Source organism: Canis aureus, chromosome 29 (genome assembly GCF_053574225.1).
Source record: "Canis aureus isolate CA01 chromosome 29, VMU_Caureus_v.1.0, whole genome shotgun sequence".
NCBI lineage: Eukaryota > Metazoa > Chordata > Mammalia > Carnivora > Canidae > Canis > Canis aureus.
In genome coordinates, this window is record NC_135639.1 from 40,101,681 (window position 1) to 40,119,708 (window position 18,028).

The 18,028-nt window shown below is 48.7% G+C and overlaps 1 protein-coding gene across 4 annotated transcripts in view; it reads right to left on the minus strand.

The window, feature by feature from the left end:
• Nucleotides 1-10,145: 10,145 nt before the first annotated feature.
• Nucleotides 10,146-18,028, minus strand: part of C29H10orf71 (chromosome 29 C10orf71 homolog) — a 29,568-nt gene continuing 21,685 nt past the window's right edge. For all 4 annotated transcript variants that reach the window (XM_077878605.1, XM_077878602.1, XM_077878604.1 and 1 more), the window contains 2 exons: nt 12,118-16,471; nt 10,146-12,069 (listed from right to left, as the gene is read on the minus strand). In XM_077878605.1, coding sequence (XP_077734731.1) covers nt 12,013-12,069; nt 12,118-16,332 — 4,272 coding nt within the window. In that variant the 5' untranslated portion in view covers nt 16,333-16,471 and the 3' untranslated portion in view covers nt 10,146-12,012. The remainder of the gene's footprint in view (nt 12,070-12,117; nt 16,472-18,028) is intronic.

An 18,028-nucleotide genomic window follows, 5' to 3' on the forward strand; every position in this document is an offset into this window, starting at 1 on the left:
TCTGCCAGTACCACACTGTCTTGATGATCACAGCTTTGTAGTACAACCTGAAATCTGGCATTGTGATGCCCCCGGCTCTGGCTTTCTTTTTCAATATTCCCCTGGCTATTCGGGGTCTTTTCTGATTCCACACACATCTTAAGAAGATTTGTTCCAACTCTCTGAAGAAAGTCCATGGTATTTTGATAGGGATTGCATTAAACGTGTAAATTGCCCTGGGTAACATTGACATTTTCACAATATTAATTCTTCCAATCCATGAGTATGGAATATTTTTCCATCTCTTTGTGTCTTCCTCAGTTTCTTTCAGAAGTGTTCTGTAGTTTTGAGGGTATAGATCCTTTACCTCTTTGGTTAGGTTTATTCCTAGGTATCTTAATGCTTTTGGGTGCAATTGTAAATGGGATTGACTCCTTAATTTCTCTTTCTTCAGTTTCATTGTTAGTGTATAGAAATGTCACTGATTTCTGGACATTGATTTTGCATCCTGCCACACTGCCAAATAGCTGCATGAGTTCTAGCAATTTTGGGGTGGAGTCTTTTGGGTTTTCTTTCTTTTTTTTTTCCCTGTACAGAGATCAATATATGTCTTTTGGGTTTTCTATGTACAGTATCATGTCATCTGCAGAGAGGAAGAGTTTGACTTCTTCTTTGCCAATTTGAATGCCTTTTATTTCTTTTTGTTGCCTGATTGCTGAGGTTAGGATTTCTAGTACTATATTGAATAGCAGTGGTGAGAGTGGACATCCCTGTCTTGTTCCTGATCTTTGGGGAAAGGCTCCCAGTGTCTCCCCATTGAGAATGATATTTGCTGTGGGCTTTTCATAGATTGCTTTTAAGATGCTGAGGAATGTTCCCTCTATCCCTACACTCTGAAGAGTTTTGATCAGGAATGGATGCTGTATTGTGTCAAATGCTTTTTCTGCATCTATTGAGAGGATCATATGGTTCTTGTTTTTTCTCTTGCTGACATGATCTATCACGTTGATTGCTTTACAAGTGTTGAACCAGCCTTGCATCCTGGGGATAAATCCCACTTGATCATGGTGAATAATCTTCTTAATGTACTGTTGGATCCTATTGGGTAGTATCTTGTTGAGAATTTTTGCATCCATGTTCATCAGGGATATAGATCTATAATTCTCCTTTTTGGTGGGCTCTTTGTCTGGTTTTGGAATTAAGGTGATGCTGGCCTCATAGAACGAGTTTGGAAGTATTCCATCCCTTTCTATCTTTCAGAAAAGCTTTAGTAGAATAGGTATTGTTTCTTCTTTAAACGTTTGATAGAATTCCCCTGGGAAGCCATCTGGCCCTGGACTTTAGTGTCTTGGGAGCTTTTTGATGATTGCTTCCATTTCCTCCCTGGTTGTTGGCCTGTTCAGCTTTTCTATTTCTTCCTGTTCTAGTTTTGGTAGTTTGTGGTTTTCCAGAAATGCATCAATTTCTTCTAGATTGCCTAATTTATTGGCGTATAGCTGCTCATAAATATGTTTTTAAAATCATTTGTATTTCCTTAGTATTGGTGGTGATCTCTCCTTTTTCATTCATGATTTTATTAATTTGAGTCTTTTTTCCCTTTTCTTTTTAATAAGGCTGGCTAATGGTTTATCTATCTTATGAATTCTTTCAAAGAACCAACTCCTGGTTTTGTTGATCTGTTCCACAGTTCTTGTGGTCTCTATTTCATTGAGTTCTGCTCAAATCTTTATTAACTCTCTTCTTCTCCTTGGTGTAGGGTTTTTTTTTTTTTTTTTTTTTTTGGTGTAGGTTTTATTTGCTGTTATTTCTCCAGTTCCTCTAGGTGTGAAGTTAGCTTGTGTTTTGAGTTTTTTTTCCAATTTTTTGAGGAATGATTGTATTGGGATGTATTTCCCTGTCAGGACTGCTTTTGCTGTATCCCAAAGATTTTAAACAGTTGTATCTTCATTCTCCTTAGTTTCCGTGAATCTTTTTAATTCTTCTATAATTTCCTGGTTGACCCTTTCATCTTTTAGCAGGATGGTCTTTAATCTCCACGTGTTTGAATTTCTTCCAAGTTTCTTCTTGTGATTGAGTTCAAGTTTCAAAGCATTATGGTCTGAAAATATGCAGGGGACAATCCCAATCCTTTGGAATCGGTTAAGACCTGATTTGTGACCCAGTATGTGGTCTATTCTGGAGAAAGTTCCATGTGCACTTGAGAAGAATGTGTATTCAATTGCGTTTGGATGTAAAGTTCTGTAGATATCTGTGAAATCTATCTGGTCCAGTGTATCATTTAAAGCTCTTGTTTCTTTGGAGATGTTGTGCTTAGAAAATCTGTCATTTGCAGAAAATGCCGTGTTGAAGTCTCCCAGTGTTAGTGTATTATTATCTAAGTATGTCTTTTCTTTGGTTATTAATTGATTGATATACTTGGCAGCTCCCACATTAGGGGCATAAATATTCATGATTGCTAGGTCCTCTTGTTGAATAGATCCTTTAAGTATGATATAGTGTCCCTCTTCATCTCTTACTACTGTCTTTTGGATAAACTTTAATTTATTTGGTATGAGGATTGCTACCCCTGCTTTCTTTTGAGGAGCATTTTAAGGATAAATGGTTCTCCAACCTTTCATTTTCAAGCTGTAGGTTTCCTTAGGTCTCACATGAGTCTCTTGTAGACAGCAAACAGATGGGTCTTGCTTTTTTATCCAGTCTGAAACCCTGTGTCTTTTGATGGGATCATTAAGCCCATTCACGTTCAGAGTTAGTATTGAAAGATATGAATTTAGTATCATCATAATACGTATTCAGTCCCTCTTTTTGTGGATTATTTCTTTGGGCTTCCTCTTTCTTTTACAGAGTCCCCCTTAATATTTCTTGCAGAGCTGGTTTGGTGGTCACATATTCTTTCAGTTTCTGCCTATCTTGGAAGCTCTTTATCTCTCCTTCTATTCTGAGTGAGAGCCTTGCTGGATAGAGTATTCTTGGCTGCATGTTCTTCTCATTTAGGACCCTGAATATATCCTGCTGGCCCTTTCTGGCCTGCCAGGTCTCTGTGGAGAGGTCTGCTGTTAATCTAATAGTTCTTCCCATATTAGATAGGGATCTCTTGTCTCTTGCTGTTTTAAGGATTTTCTCTTTATCTTTGGAATTTGCAAGTTTCCCTATTAAATGTTGAGGTGTTGAACGGTTTTTATTGATTTTAGTGGGGGAATCTCTTTATCTCCTGGATCTGAATGCCTGTTTCCCTTCCCAGATTAGGGAAGTTCTCAGCTATGATTTGTTCAAATACACTTTCTGGTCCTCTGTCCATTTTGGCACCCTCTGGAACCCCAATTAAATGTAGATTTTTCCTTCTGAGGCTGTCATTTATTTCCCTTAACCTTTCCTCATGGTCTTTTAATTGTTTTTCTCTTTTTTCCTCAGCTTCCTTCCTTGCCATCAACTTGTCTTCTATGTCACTCAGTCTTTCTTCTACCTCATTAACCCTCGTTGTTAGGACCTCCAGTTTGGATTGCATCTTATTTAATTGATTTTTAATTTCAGCCTGATTAGATATAAATTCTGCAGTCATGAATTCTCTTGAATCCTTTTGTTTTTTTCCAGAGCCACCGGTAGCTTTATAATTGTGCTTCTGAACTGGCTTTCTGATATCGAATTCTGTAACTCTGTGGCAGAGAGTACTGTTTCTGATTCTTTCCTTTGTGGTGAGTTCTTTCTAGTCATTTTGCTCAGTGCAGAGTGGCTAAAAACGAGTTGTACTGGAAAAAGGAAGTAAAAAAAGAAAAGAAAACAAAAACAAAAACAAGGAGGGGGTGGAAATCCCTCGACCTCTCCCTGGAGCTTTCCAGCACTGCTCGGTCAAGAACTTGCTCTTCCCCTGTCCTTCCCGCTGGTCTTCTGGAGGAGGGGCCTGCTGTGCTGATTCTCAGGTGTGTGCACGGCTCAGTGGGAGCTGTTTATCCTGTGAGGCCCCTGTTCCCTGGCAACACCCCCCCCCCCAATCCTGCTCCGTCCCAGGCACAGGGTGACACCAGGAGGAACAGCAACACTGGTGGTGGTCAGCGCTCCAGCTCTGGAGTCAGCTCCCCTAGTAACCACCCACAACTCCCAGTCCACAATGGTCTGGATGCTCCCAGGGCCGGGGGGCGCTGATCTGCACAGCTTGGGGGGCGCCCGGGGCAGGAGCGCCCTCGCTGTCCTGTGCCCTCCCCTGCTCCGCCTGTCCCAGGGGGGAGCCCAGTATCGTGGGCGGTGTCCCCCGGCGCCCTGGGATCCGGGGCCTGCGCTGCTGGATCGCACTCCCGGGGCGCAGCTCCCCAAGGCAGCAGGGCGCAGCCCCCTCCGCCCGGAGCCGCCACCGAGCTGCTCCCCGGGCCCCGCCGGGCGCTCCAGCCCTTTACCGAGCTGGGCCCCGCGGTGTGCGGCGCGCTCTCCCCGGGCGCCCCTCCTCTGTTAGGGACCCCGGGGGACTGGAGGCCCCCCTGCCCCTCCTGGGATCCTGCCTGAGCTTCCTGTGAGCGCCTTTCCGTCCAGTAAGACTGGTAAAGCTCCTGCTTCTCCGGGACTGGGCCTTCCTGTCCTGGGGGCACTAGCCTCAGGGCCTTAGCCTGGCTCCTCGGGGGCCCCTCCCCCTTGGATGCTTTTTTATTTCTTTATTTTTCTGTCTTCCTACCTTGATAGAAGCGCGAACTCTTCTCACTGTAGCATTCCAGCTGGTCTCTCTTTAAATCTCAGGCCGAATTTTAGGTTTTCAGGATGATTTGAAAGTTATCTAGGTAAGTTGGCGGGGACAGGTGACTTGGGTACCCTACTCCTCTGCCATCATCAGATTGGATCCCCAGGGTGGGGCATTATTCAGGGCTTTGGATTCCTTGTAGGGAGAGTGGTTTGGAAAGGGGTGATATCGGGAGTGGGAGCAGTGAGGAGGCTCTAAGAGCAGTCAGGATGAGGGTTGATGGGGTGCAGATGAATGGTGCATATTGATAGATGCCTGGAGATAGAACTGACCGCTTTGGGGTCTGACTGAAATGGGGGCAAGAGATTGGGAGCAGTGGGGATGGGGACTGTGGCTTGGCCACCAGGGAATGGCCATTGTGGCGCTGATCTGGGAAGTCAGGAAGGGGAGGACCTTGTTTGATAGGAGAGCCCCGGGGCTTTTTCTTTCCCCTTTTCTCTCTTTGGAGTTAGATATAGTTGCTCTGCCATCACCAGAATGTGGGTCTGAACAGGCCCCCCACCCTTGGTTTGGCCCACAGTCCTGAATCCTGCCTTCCTCTGGCCCCTGCAGCTTTGTCTCCAGGAGAAGGCGGAGCCCAGTCTGTTCTCATCCCCACGAGGGGCATGGTTTTCTTTGAACTCCAACCCTGCTCTAAGGCCGCGAGGTGAATGGGCTGTTTGTGCTGGACAAAGGCTTTATTTATGTTTCTGTTCTGTTTTTTAAATCATGACAAAATATGCACATCATAAAATTGACCATTTTAACCATCCTTAAGTGTGCATTTAAGTACATTCCCCACCAACCATCTCCAGACCCTTGTGATCTCCCCAGCTGGAACTCTGCAGCCGTTAAACAGCAACTCCTCATCCTCCCTCCCCTGCCCCTGGCAAGCACCGTTCTACCTTTTGTCTCTGAATTTGACTCCTCAGGCACCTCATAAAAGTGGAATCATGCAGTATTTGTCTTTCTGTGACTGGTTTACTGTACAGACAAAGTGTCCTCAAAGTTCATCCGTAAAGCGTGTGTCAGAATTTCCTTCCTTTTCAAGGCTGAATAATATTCCATTGTATGGATAGACAACATTTTGTTTGTTCATCTATAAATGACATTTGGGTGGCCTCCAACCTTTGGCTGTTGTGGGAATAATGCTGCTATGAACACAAGTGTGCAAATATCTGTTTGAGTTCCTGCTTTCAATTCTTTTGTGTATCTACCTTGGAATGAAGTTTCTAGATCATATAGTAATTTTGTTTAGCTTTTTGAGTAATTGCCATACTGTGTTTTACAGTAGCTGCACCATCTTCTACTCCTGCCAGCAGTGCATAAGGATTCCAAGTTCTCCACATCCTCACCAACAGTTGTTTTCTTTCTCTTTCTCTCTCTCTTCTTAAATACTAGCTATCTTAATGGCTGTGAGGTGATACCTCTTTGTGGTTTTGACTTGCATTTTCCCAATGAATTGTGATGTTGAACATGTGTCAAAAAAGTCTCCATCAGGAGATATCCATCTTCTGGGAAGTCAGCAAACTTGGCAGAAGAGATATGGTGAATGTGTATGGGTCAGGACTGGTGAAGAGGCCATTGAAATCACATTGCCCAGTGTAGTGGATCCCTTGGCTGGACAGAGGGCCCTCCATATACTCTGCACACATGGGTACACAATAGGTGACCCCTGCAAGGAAGAGCAAAGGTGGGGCTCCACTTATGGCAGTGTTGGCTGAGAGTCTCTGCTAAAAGCAGACCGCTTGGTCAGTTCTTGACTTGGCTTGCTGGGACTTTCCATCAGCGGAGAAGAATGGGCTGCTGGAAGCACAGGAATGCAGAGTGAGACTGATAATGTCATCTAGAGTTTGTAAATGTGAAAGAAGAGCACATCAGCCTAAAATTTTCCAAACTCAGAAGAAAATATAGGACTAGCCATCGAAGACAGGATGATAGGCACCAACAACATCACTCAACACCTTTTTACAAAGGGGAAAGGGAGGGCTCTAAAGAGAGCAAGGAACACTTCAGAACTTGGGAAGAAGGATGGGAATGAGAGATGGAGGTCAGGGCTGGGACCCAGGAGGAGAACCGATGGCAGGGAGTACCTGGAGGATGGTGTTTGTGTGGCAGTGCCCAAAATAAACTGAGCTTGAGAACAGTGCTAGAACAGTGAAAGGACTTAAAATCTAGACTGCATTTGGACAAATGATGCAAACAGCAAGACTGACTTTGCTTGGCAATGATGATGTGTGTGGCTCCTTAACCCCCCACTATCTCCTTGTGTGCCAGGAGTGCTGGCTCTACCACCTTGGAAGGGAGCCCCGTTCCTCACAATGCCCCCTTCCTCTCCTCTGAGATCAGGCCATGGCCTCCTTTCAGAGCTTCAAGGACATGAGCTTGCGCTTCTGTAATTCCGGAAACCCCTGCCTCGTTTGCTGCAGATACTACAGTTTCAGAATCTGGGACCTGCTTTGTCACAGAAATGTAGTGCCTAATGTTCTTCAGGATCTGCAGCTCCAAATCCCATAGTAAAACCTGCAGGTCATCTCTGCTCACGAACTGAGAAGAAACTGTCTGTAGCAGCCATTTGAGAGAACCACCCTGGAATACCTTGGAAGGGAGCCCTGTTCCTCACAATGACCCCTTCCTCTCCTCTGAGATCAGGCCATGCCTCCTTTCAGAACTTCAAGGAATACCTGGCTCTGGCAGGGCTGGTGGCTATGCTGGACAGTCCCAGACCCTGGCTGTGCCTTTGCCCATCCACAGCTTTCCACCCGGAGAGGGAGTGCCTGTGTGTTCTCCCTGCCCATAGGCAAACCCAGATGTGCCCTTCCTCCTCATATCCCTCCACTGGCTAGAACTCTAGGCCTGGGCAGTGCAGGGCCCTTTGTGTGGGAACACTTCTTAGGATGGTGTTTATGAATCTGAATGTACCAGAGTCTCTGGGGGAGCTTTTCCACTTACACTTCCCACATAGGCTGATGAGGTGAATTGGAAGTGGAGCTGGTGCTGTCCTTAACAAGTGCCCAGGTAATGGTAAAGCCCAGAAAGGCTTGAGCTTCCTGTCTGAGAGCTGGCAGGTGAAGGAGAGAAACCCCACCAGAATCAGCTGCAGTTCTGGATCTACACAGAGGAGTGCAAGAAGGAGGCCTCTGCTTGGATGGCTCTGCTAGGGTGATACTAAGGACATGTAAGCAGGTGGTGACAGGCTCTAGTGATATGGCCCGGGGCTCTGCTTACCTTGGACTTTATATCTGAATGATATAGATGGCCCACATAAGACAATCATGTGCAATGTTACAATGTTATTTGGGCCAAAATGCTTTTCGCCTGCATAGAATTTGGGTTTTGCCTAGAGCTCTTTTTTAAAAAATATTTATTTTTTTATTCATGAGAGACACACAGAGAGAGGCAGAGACACAGGCAGAGGGAGAAGCAGGTTCCCTGCAGGAAGCCCGATGTGGAACTCGATCCTAGGTCCCTAGGATCATGCCTTGGAGCCGAAGGTAGACGCTCAACCACTGAGCCACCCAGGCATCCCTAGAGCTCCTCTTTCAAGTTGCAAATGTTTCACTTCTATATTTCACTCCTGTGGCCATGCCCTGTTTTGACTTTGGACTCATGACATTGTCATACCCGAGTCCCACATGCAGCCTGGGGACTCAAAAGATGTAGTTAGGACATATTTGGCATTGAATCTATCCGTGTCTTGGAAAAGGGGTCACTAGCTTCTATGGCACATTTGCAGTGTTGGGGAGCTTAGTGCACCTCAAGCCCCTGTAGCCAGGTAGAGAGGGCTGTATTACTAGACACACCCTTCGTATAGGGGATGTGAATCAGCTTCCCTGCAGCTCTCCCCCGCAATGTGTAACTCTCTTTCCATGCCCCTGGAGAAGCTATAGACATGAAGGCATGGACGCATCTCCTGGAATCTTTACCCTTCCAGGCCAAAAAGAGTCTCCTCGCACTTCTCAAAGTTTAATGTGCAAATGTATCAGTGGGGACTCTTGTGAAAATGCAGACTGAGATTCTGGATTTCTAACAAACTCCCTGGTAATGTGGAAGCTTCCTTATCCATTGACCACACTTCGAGAAGCATAAGGGGTGTTAAGAGTGTCCACCTGCTGAGAGTGAGAGCCGCACATTGTGGCCCCCTCACTCAGTGACTGTGTGACTGTGAGAAGTTACTCAGCAGATCAGTGCTTTTGCAAACGAGGATACCTCTCAGAGGTTTGTTGCGAGGATGGAGGCCAGTCTCAAAGCTCCCGGCTCCAGGGCTGGCACATAGCATGTGATGGACAGTGTGAATTCCTGGTCACTTTCTACTGAATAGCCCCAGGACTTTTGATTGTTCCCTTGAAGTACATTTATGTACCTTCCTCAGGAAATACTTAGAGGAGTCATAACTCACAGGAGGGCCGTGCACTAAATAGAAGATGCAAGCATGGCCTTGACCCATAATTTCCACAAATAACTGTTTTCACAGTTCTTGCCACTGTTCTATTAAACACAATAGTAGAAATAATGTTTTTTTTTCCAGGTAACTCAGAAGAGTGAAATATTAATTCAGAAGCTGAAGGAATATATCAACAAAGGTCTATCTTGTGAGGCTACCCTGGTTTCATTCTTGTGCTGATTAAAAATGCTAAAAAAAATTAACAATTAGCTAAGCCATTATACTTTGACATCGTAAGGCAAATCTATTAGTATTTAACAAATGTCATCTTTGTTTGATGGATAGATTAAAGCTGGGGAAATTCTGGTTTCTTCAGAAGCTCATGTACTATTTGGTATTTGCTGACTCAGCTTGGGTGCCATCTCCTGTAGGAAGCCCCTTATCCTTCCAGGCTGAGTTAGATTCTCCTCAGACCACTGTTAAATTGCTTACCATGCAGGACTATAACTGTCTTTCTTCTTTGTTAGATTTTAATTCTCTGGGTGTGAAGACCAGATCTTATTATCATGGTATATCTTTAGGTGCCCAGTGAAGTGCTTGGCACCGAGTAGGGACTCTGATAATGTTTGTAATAGGAGGGAGAGAGTAAAACAGAGAGTTAGGGAAAAGGAGAGGAGGGGAGGAAGAGAGGGAAAGAGGAAGGAGGGAAGAGAACATGATTTCCAAATGAGTTGGTGTTCATTGCTTTTGTCCCCTGGAAGCATTACCTGCTTCCTAGGAACATAGGCACCTTGCTGTCAGGTGGAGGTCTTCCCTCCGGCTGACCTGCTGCAGAGCCAGGTGTCCCAGGAATCCCTGCACCCTGAGTGGATGTTGCTTTCTGCCAGACGCAGTTCTCGCCGTTCCTCTGGCACATTCACAGGGAAGTTGGCCTTCATCTCCAAATATCTGCCTTTATGCTTTCAGCTCTACCGTAGCTCTGCTTCTGTTGTTTCTAAGACAGATGATGACTGCTTCCCCAAACATGAGCTACCCTTAAGGAAAATATATTTTTCCTTGTGGGGACACAGTTACCATTACTATGGTTTTAAAAAAATTTTTATTTATTTATTTATTTATTTATTTATTTATTTATTTATTTATTTAACAGAAGGATTCTACTTTTGTTAGGCTATTCTTTTCCCTGGGGCCCTGAGAATTTAAGAATGAGATATCACATTTCCTATTTGAATAAGATGAAACCAAGGTGGGAGGATGCTTAAGCCACAGTGGCAGAGCCAAGATCGTAGCTTGTTTGTCTCACTTGCACCCCGATGAGTGACTCCTGGGAACCAGACTTCTCGGACGGCAGCCTGCCTGTGTTCCTGGCTAATCATCTGGTTGACTCATCACGGCATTGAGCCAGGGGGTTGGTGTAGTATTTTCACAATGAAATTAAGGTGTGGCTGTACTTGTTGGGAAAACAAATAGGTAGAAATTCCTGAATCCAATTCATGACCAAGAATAAGCTAGAGCCCTTGTATTTGTGCGAATCTGGGACTTGGTGAGTTCTGTGCCATTTTTCTAGCCTGGGAATAGCATCTTTGCCAAAAGAACAAGGATGATGCATTTAGTGGGGTCCCATGGGACATGGGCAGCACAGTCCCGACAGCTGCCATGACAGCTGCCCTTGCTAAACAAGGAGGGAAGATGTGTTTGCCCCTGTCTTTCCCATAGCACAAGAATGAAGTTGCTTCAGCGAATGCCCTGGGTGGAAGCCCATGAGGACCAGCCTGCTTTCCTTCTCAGCACAGTTGCCCACAGTGGGCTTGTGCTCACAGACCGTCCCTGTTCTCAGAGGTGCAGAGATGGTTATTGCATTTTGCTCCCTTGACCTGGATCAGAGACTTCCCTCCACTTCCTCGAAGGCCAGGGAGTTGGGAAAATACAATTTCCTTTTGAGCACAGGGCACAGATAACAGTCATGAAATTGGGATACCTGGGGCCTGACTCAGGCCTTGATGGGGAGCCCAGCCCTGGGAAGGCAGGGATGATGCTGGGAGCTCGAGGAGGAGCATCAGAATGACATTAGGTGCTAAGGCTGCTCTGCTCAAATGTGAAGCCCCCGCGTGGCTGGCGGTGGGGGAAGGCTGGGAGAGCACAAGGCACTTAACCTACCAGTGGAGACCCGCCACTGCCCAGAGATGGAAGGTGGGAGTGGGACAGAACCATATCCACAAGCTTGTTTCACTTTTTAAAAGGTAGCCTTTTCTTTATCAGAAAATAGCTTTCAGAGGAAAGCTTCCTCAGTAAAGAAAACCCATTCTATCCAAATAAACATTTCTGCAGGGTTGCCTGGGGCCAGTCCTGAGCCATTTCTGCCTGGTGAGCTGGAAATGGCTCCTGCAGTGGGGAGGGATGGAGGCCCTTCTCTGGGCCCCACTGGACCTGGAGGGGCTGGGCTGGGTGGTCTGCTCGCTGGGCAGGGCTGGGCACAGTGCAGTGTGCTGTTTCTGGGGGTCTTGGGAGCTTTCTCACTGCGTGAGCTGGCCCTTGAGAAGAATTAGGTGGGATGCCGGAGCAGAGCAGTTACGGTCATTAGGAATAGGCTGGACCCACCACAGTGGCATGGCCAGAGGGGGACAGAGTAAGGGAGGGGAGAAGGAAGAGGGAAGGAGGCCAGATCCAGGATCAGGGAAGGAGCTTAGGAGGGACCCGGTCATGCAAACTGTGCCCTCCCAGGGAGGGGAGGCCCAGGAAGCCTTTCAGCTGGGGTTTTCTCAGAATCCCCACTTCCTTTGAGACTTTAGGGATCCCACATGGCTAAGTATGTGTTGATTTGTGTATGTGTGTGTGTGTGTGTGTGTGTGTGTGTGTGTCTGTGTGTGTGTATGTAAGTGACTGTTTTGGGGAAAGGGGAAGTAAGTTCTTCTGGGTTTATTTGAGGGGGGTTAGTCTGCTGTGGTTCTCAAGAAACGCCTTCTGTGGCAAAGTCCTCTAGGTCGTTGGTGGAGATGATGCCCAGGTGTGAAGCATCTCCCTCCTCCCCCAGGCACCGCGGAGGGATGCCCAGGTGTGAAGCATCTCCCTCCTCCCCCAGGCACCGCGGAGGTGCTTCAGGGCACTGGCCTGCGGGGTGCTGGGTGGGGTCGCCTCGAGGCTTTGGGGCCAGCTGCAGGCCGGCCTCACAGGCTCTCTGGGACCCAGGGCTGGCCGCCTCGGTGGGGTGAAGGCCCTGCCTTAAGAAGGTGGGGGCAGAGAGCTGAGAGGAGCAGCGCAGGGGCATCAAGGCTGTCACGGGCAGGGGCCGGAAGTGGGGGTACAGCATGTAGCGAGCAGCAGGTGTGTTGGGTGGGGGCAGCTCGGGGGAACCTCCCTCAGAGGATGGGATGGGGACCTTGACATATTTGCCCGTCTCTGGGTCATAGAAGGTCTTGATTTTCACCTGGAGTGGCAGATCGAAGACAAAGTACTCTCCAGATTGGGGATCTTGGAGGACCTTCTGGGTGGCAGGGTAAGGGGGCAGAGGTGTAAGGGACTGGGGTCCCCCAGGCTGCCTCCTGAGTGGCTCTGAGAAGGCAGACACTGAGTGGCGGTGGATGGGAGGCGGCAGGGAGCGGACCGTGGGGAACCTGGGTCGGGGTCTCTCTCCAGGGGACGGTGGCCTCTGCTCCCAGTCCTCCAGGCAGGGCTTTTCTTCTCCGGTTTCACCATGTTTTTCTTGCAGTTGGTCGGTCTTTCTCCTCTTGCTGGCCAGCTTTTTCGCCCGCCGTAGGGCCTTCTCTGTTTTGGGGGGCACCGCAGGTGGCTTGCCAGCCGCTCTCTCCAGCTGAGCCGGAGGCTCTGGTTTCTCAGGGAGGCCCACAGAGCTGGTGGCCGTGTCCAGCACCAAACCTCTTGGAGAAAGTGTCCGGAGGTCTTCTGTGCTTGGCTCAAGTTGGGGGTCTGAGCCAGCTTCCCATGTGAGGGCATGTGTCAGGTCCTCCCTGCGGGCAACCCCAGCAGAGTAGGGGCTGGCCCAGGGGCTGGGGTGAGGAGGCTCCCCTGGCAGCAGGCCTGGCTTGGTGGGGGCCTGGGAAGCATCGTCCCAAATGCTGCTGGTGGCAGGGGAGCACGCGCTGCTCTCATCCAGGGAGCTGGCATTAGGGGAAGTTGCCATCTCACCAGGAACCAATCTTCTCCCTGGGGGCCCTGCTCTAGGTGTAGACAATAAGTGACTTTTGAAATCTTGTGTGTGCTCTTCCCAGCACATCCCCAGCTGCTGTGGGGGTGGCTGGTCTTCTGGGTCGCCTTGGGGCAAAGCGATGGTGGGGATGCGCCTTGGAGCATCCGGCTTCCCCTGGTCCATGGAACTGTTCTTGCCTTCCTTTGCCGCAACCTGTCGTGGCTTCAGCCCTTTATCCTCTCCCATGAGTGGAGGAGATGGGACATTTCTTGTTGGGACTGGCTGAGGAGTCTCCATCCAGCCCACCATGCTGGGCACCTGCCCATGGTCCATGCCCTCCCAGGCTGTGTGCTTCAAGTGTGTGCCCTGCGTGCTAGCGGGTGTCGGGGTATTGGCCATTTCCTGGCTCTCAGGGCCACAGAGACCACCAGCCTCTTCTCCCCAGCCTGGCTTTGGCAAGTCCTCCTCTTTGTGGCTACTGCCCAGTGGGTCCTCTGATGACAGGGTCCTCAGAAGGGGCAGCATGATGGGTTTTATCACGGGGGTGGCCCTGAGGGTGTTGTCTTTAATTGCAAACAGTATGTGCTTGTTTGAAGTGGAAGATGGTGAGGGGGTAAGGTCTTTGCTTGTATCCTTACTTCCCCCCATCCAAGTGCCTCTGAAGTTAGCTTCCTCTCTCGACGTCTTCCTGGGCCTACATCCAGACAAACCTTCCCCTTCTCCTTGCAGCAGTCCCCCCTTGCTGTGCTCCTGTATGCACACCGGCCCGTTACGTAGGGCACAGTGCGGCAGCTCATCTTTCCCCATCGTCTTCTCCTTCTCATCCTTCTGACTGTCTCCTGCACTTCCATCATTCCTCCTGTCTTCCTGCTGGCTCTCGCTGAACCACGTTTTCTGCTGATCCTCAAATGAGGCAAAGGACTGGTCTGAAGAGCTGGTGCTGAATTTGGCCTTACTTTTGAAGCCTGGCATGAAATCAGATTGTGTGTCACTGTAAAACACATCTTCTTCCTCGGGAGAGAGGGGCCCTGGGGAGAATTTCTGGTTAAAGTTCGGATTCTGGAATCCTGCCTCTCTCTCGGATTCTGTTTCTTGAGACACGGATCTCAAGAACCCCTTCTCTAGGCTGGGGGTCCCTGATTTCTCTGCAGCCTTCCCTGCTTCAGGCTCTCTGCTGCAAAGCCTCAGGGACAGGTGCTTCCTGGGGCAGCGTTCCCCAGAGTCTGGACACTCGGCGGACTTGGCAGTGCCCATCTCTGGTTCTCCGTCATCCTTCTCGTAGCTGTTTCTGTCATCTCCCTCCCCGTTGACACAGAAGGGGGCTTGGGTGGTAGCTGGAGGTGAGCTAAGAGTTAGATAGCTGTCTTCAGAGGCAGCACCAGGGTCAGCCTTAGGGTCCTTCTGGGTACTGATGTGTGACCCAGAAGGGCCGTCAGCTGGCCTCTCCTTAGAGAGCTCGTTTGGAGAGCTCTCCTCAAGCCCATTGGGAAGGATGACGCCATTGCTCATGGGTTCTTGCTTGCCTCTGGTTTTCTCCTCAAGGCCTTTCAAGAGAGGTGACGGACTGTATGTGCTCTTAACACGCTTCCGCACATCCTTAAGGTTGAACAACAGGCTAGGGGCTTTGGATTTGTAGGTGTCCCAAGATTGACATTCACTGGGCTCCTTCTCTTGGTACCCGTTGAGCTGTCCTGAGGGAGATGGGGTTATCTCCACCAGCTGACTGTCAGGTGGATCCAGGACATGCTTGGTGGGTATGACAGGGGTCAGAAGCTTACTGATGTTAAAAGGAGGACTGTAATGCTCATTGGGGTCCATGGGCATGTCAAGAGCCTCGTTTTCTGGAAATTGTCCCTGGGGATTGTGCTTTGTATACAAGGCTGGGCCTCTTCTGGTGGCCTGCTTCTTCTCTTCCGAAGCATCTGGTAGACTTTCTTTCCTTCCCTTGCTAGGCTTTGGTTTCCTCCATGGGGCCTGGGTCGGCTTCACCTGAGGGTCAGGCTGTGAGCTAGAAGCTTCTCCCTCCACAGGGAATATCTGGGCTCCTGGATCTCTAGCTCCCCAGGATCCAGATGTGGTGAGAGCCCCTGCTGTCAGCCTGTTCTCATCCTGACTACAGCTGGCCTGGGCTTGGCAGGGGGAAACATGGTGTTCAGGGGCCAGGGGCTCTCTTAACAGGGGTGTGTCCTCATAGTGCTTGGGAGCCTTGCTTTCTGGGACAGGGTCAGCAGCCTCCTTTCTCTCAGGCAGCCTCGGTTGGTGGGCATTCCATGACTCAAAAGCACTGTTTTCACTATGAAGAAAGGTCCCTTTGCGAGGCCAGTCCTTACCCCTTCCAGGCTCGCCCTTGGCTGGCTTGTGGGGCGAAGAAGGGAACTTTGGCTCAAACGAGTTGGCCACATTTTCGGGTGTTGGGAGGAAGCTGCTGGAGTTGTGACTGGCCATTTCAGGATTCTTGGGGGACTCCTGCTCTCCGTGCTTCCTGCCAGGCTGATGGCTATTCTGATGGGCACTAGAGACTTCAGCAGGCACCCTCCTGACAGTCAGAAAGGCAGAATCGAAGCAGAAGTTGATGCCACTTTCTGGAAGAGGAGCAAATTTGGGGGGATTTTTGAGAGCTGGGGGCTTACTGGTAGGAGGCCGGCTGTCACAATGTTGGCTCTCGGTCCTGTCAAAAGATTTGATTAGCGATGACACTTTAGAAACAGGCTTGTTGCTGCTCCTCAGGCCAGAAACTGGCACCTCCAGTCTCCTCTGGGCTGGTGTCAGTGGGGGGCTGCTTTTGGGATACTTTTCCTCTCCTTGAACATACTTGGGTAGCTGTTGGAATGTGGCCGCCCAGCCTGCATGCTCGGTGCCTTGTGATGGTAACTGGCTCCAAATGCTGCTCTTCCTGTGGGTGTGGCTCACCGTTCCCTGGTGAAAATTTCCAAACACCTGGCGGCTGATATCCGGGGACAGGGTCAGGTCAGAGTCGTTAAAAGATGTGTCCTCTGAGATGCACAAGCTCCGGAACGCCCGGTCTGTGAGGCTGCTCACTTCCCTGTCCGCATCGTCCAGCACACTGCCGATGCTTGAGGAGTCGCTGAACCCGTCCGTGCACTTCTTATTCCCCTGCATCATCCACCAGCTGGGAAGACTGTCCCTGGTCAGCCAGAGGGTGCCTCTGTGTGACGATTCTGGAAGAGCAGCCCTCTTCCCACAAAACTAGAGCTTCCTATTGACCAGATGCAATCAATTGCACAGTGTGGTTTTTTTTTCTCTGTAAAAGAAAGACGTGTAGGGTATGAATAGGATATCCAACTTAGTGGCTCCATATGAGAACTACATGCTGGTCTAGATGGGTAATCGTACCTTTGATGGTTAATTTTATGTGTCAAAACCTGGTCAGGCCCCAGTGGCCAGTTTTTGGGCAAATATATCTAGATGTTGCTATGAAAGTATTTTTTAGATGTAATTAACATTTAAATCAATGGACTACGAGTAAAGCAGATTCCCACCTTCTGTAATGTGGGTGGGCCACATCTCAAAGACTGAGCTCCCCAGAGCACGGGAGAATTCTGCCTCAGGTCTCCGGACTGGAGCTGCAACACCAATCCGCCTGGGTCTCCAGTCTGCTCTGCAGATGTCACACCCGCCAGCAACCATGACTACATGAGCCAGTTCCTTAAAACAAATCTCTTTTTATATCTACACATGCTATTGGTCCTGTTCCTCTGGAGAACCCTGCCTGGTACAGTGCCTGTGGTTCAGATGTGCCATTTTTGTGGAGAGGTCTTCCCTGACATTCCAGGGGGTGTCCCCTCCCCACATTCTCTCACTGTGCCCAAGAGGGTACAGTCCCCAAGAGGCTGTAGCACCTGGGCTCCTGAACTCTCTAACTTACCAGTTAGAGAGTTGGGTGACCAGTGGAAGATGCTGGGGGGAGCCTGGAGGGAGCCAGATTCCCCAGCATTTTCCCTCCATCCCTGTTCCTGGCTGTGGCATGGGGTCCTGGCAATGCTGCAGTCTTCTCTAACTACGGCCCCTCCCCTGGGCTCAGACTCTCACTGCTCCCCTTGCCCCCTGGGGATGTGGGGAGGATGGCTTCCTCACTTCCTGAGTGGCTCCACATGCTGGGCTCTCCCTAATTCTTATACCTCTGTTATGGTCTCTTCATTAGATTTTCTTCTTTTAAAAAAAAAATGTGGTGAAATACACATGAAATAAAAGTTACCAACTTAACCATTCTAAGTATACAGTTCAGTGGTGTTAAATGCATTCATATTGGTGCAGCCATCACCACCATCCAACTCTAGAACTTTGACAGCATTCCCCACTGAGACTCTGTATCCGTCAGATATCAATTCCACTCTACCCTCCACCTGCTGCCGATGCAGCCCCTGGCAGCCACTGTCTACTTTCTGTCTCCATGAATTTTATTATTCTAGGTCCTTCATATGAGTGGAATCACACAGTATTTGTCTTTTTGTGACTGGCTGATTCACTTAGCATGATGTCCTCAAGGATCATCCACTTCCATTCAATTTCTTTCCTTTTTAAGGCTGAATAATAGTCCACTGTATGTTTATTCTCTTTTGTTTATCCATTCATCTCTCAATGAATATTTAGGCTGTTTCCACTTTTGGCTACTGTGAACAATTCTGCTATGAACGTGGGTATACAAATTACCTGTTCAAGATTCTGCTTCCAATTCTTTTGGGCACGTGGAATTGCCTAGACATGGAATTGCTGGATCATATGGTAATTCCATTTTAAATCTTTTGAGGAAGTTCCTTACTGTTTTCATGGTGGTTCTATCACTTTGCATTCTCACCAG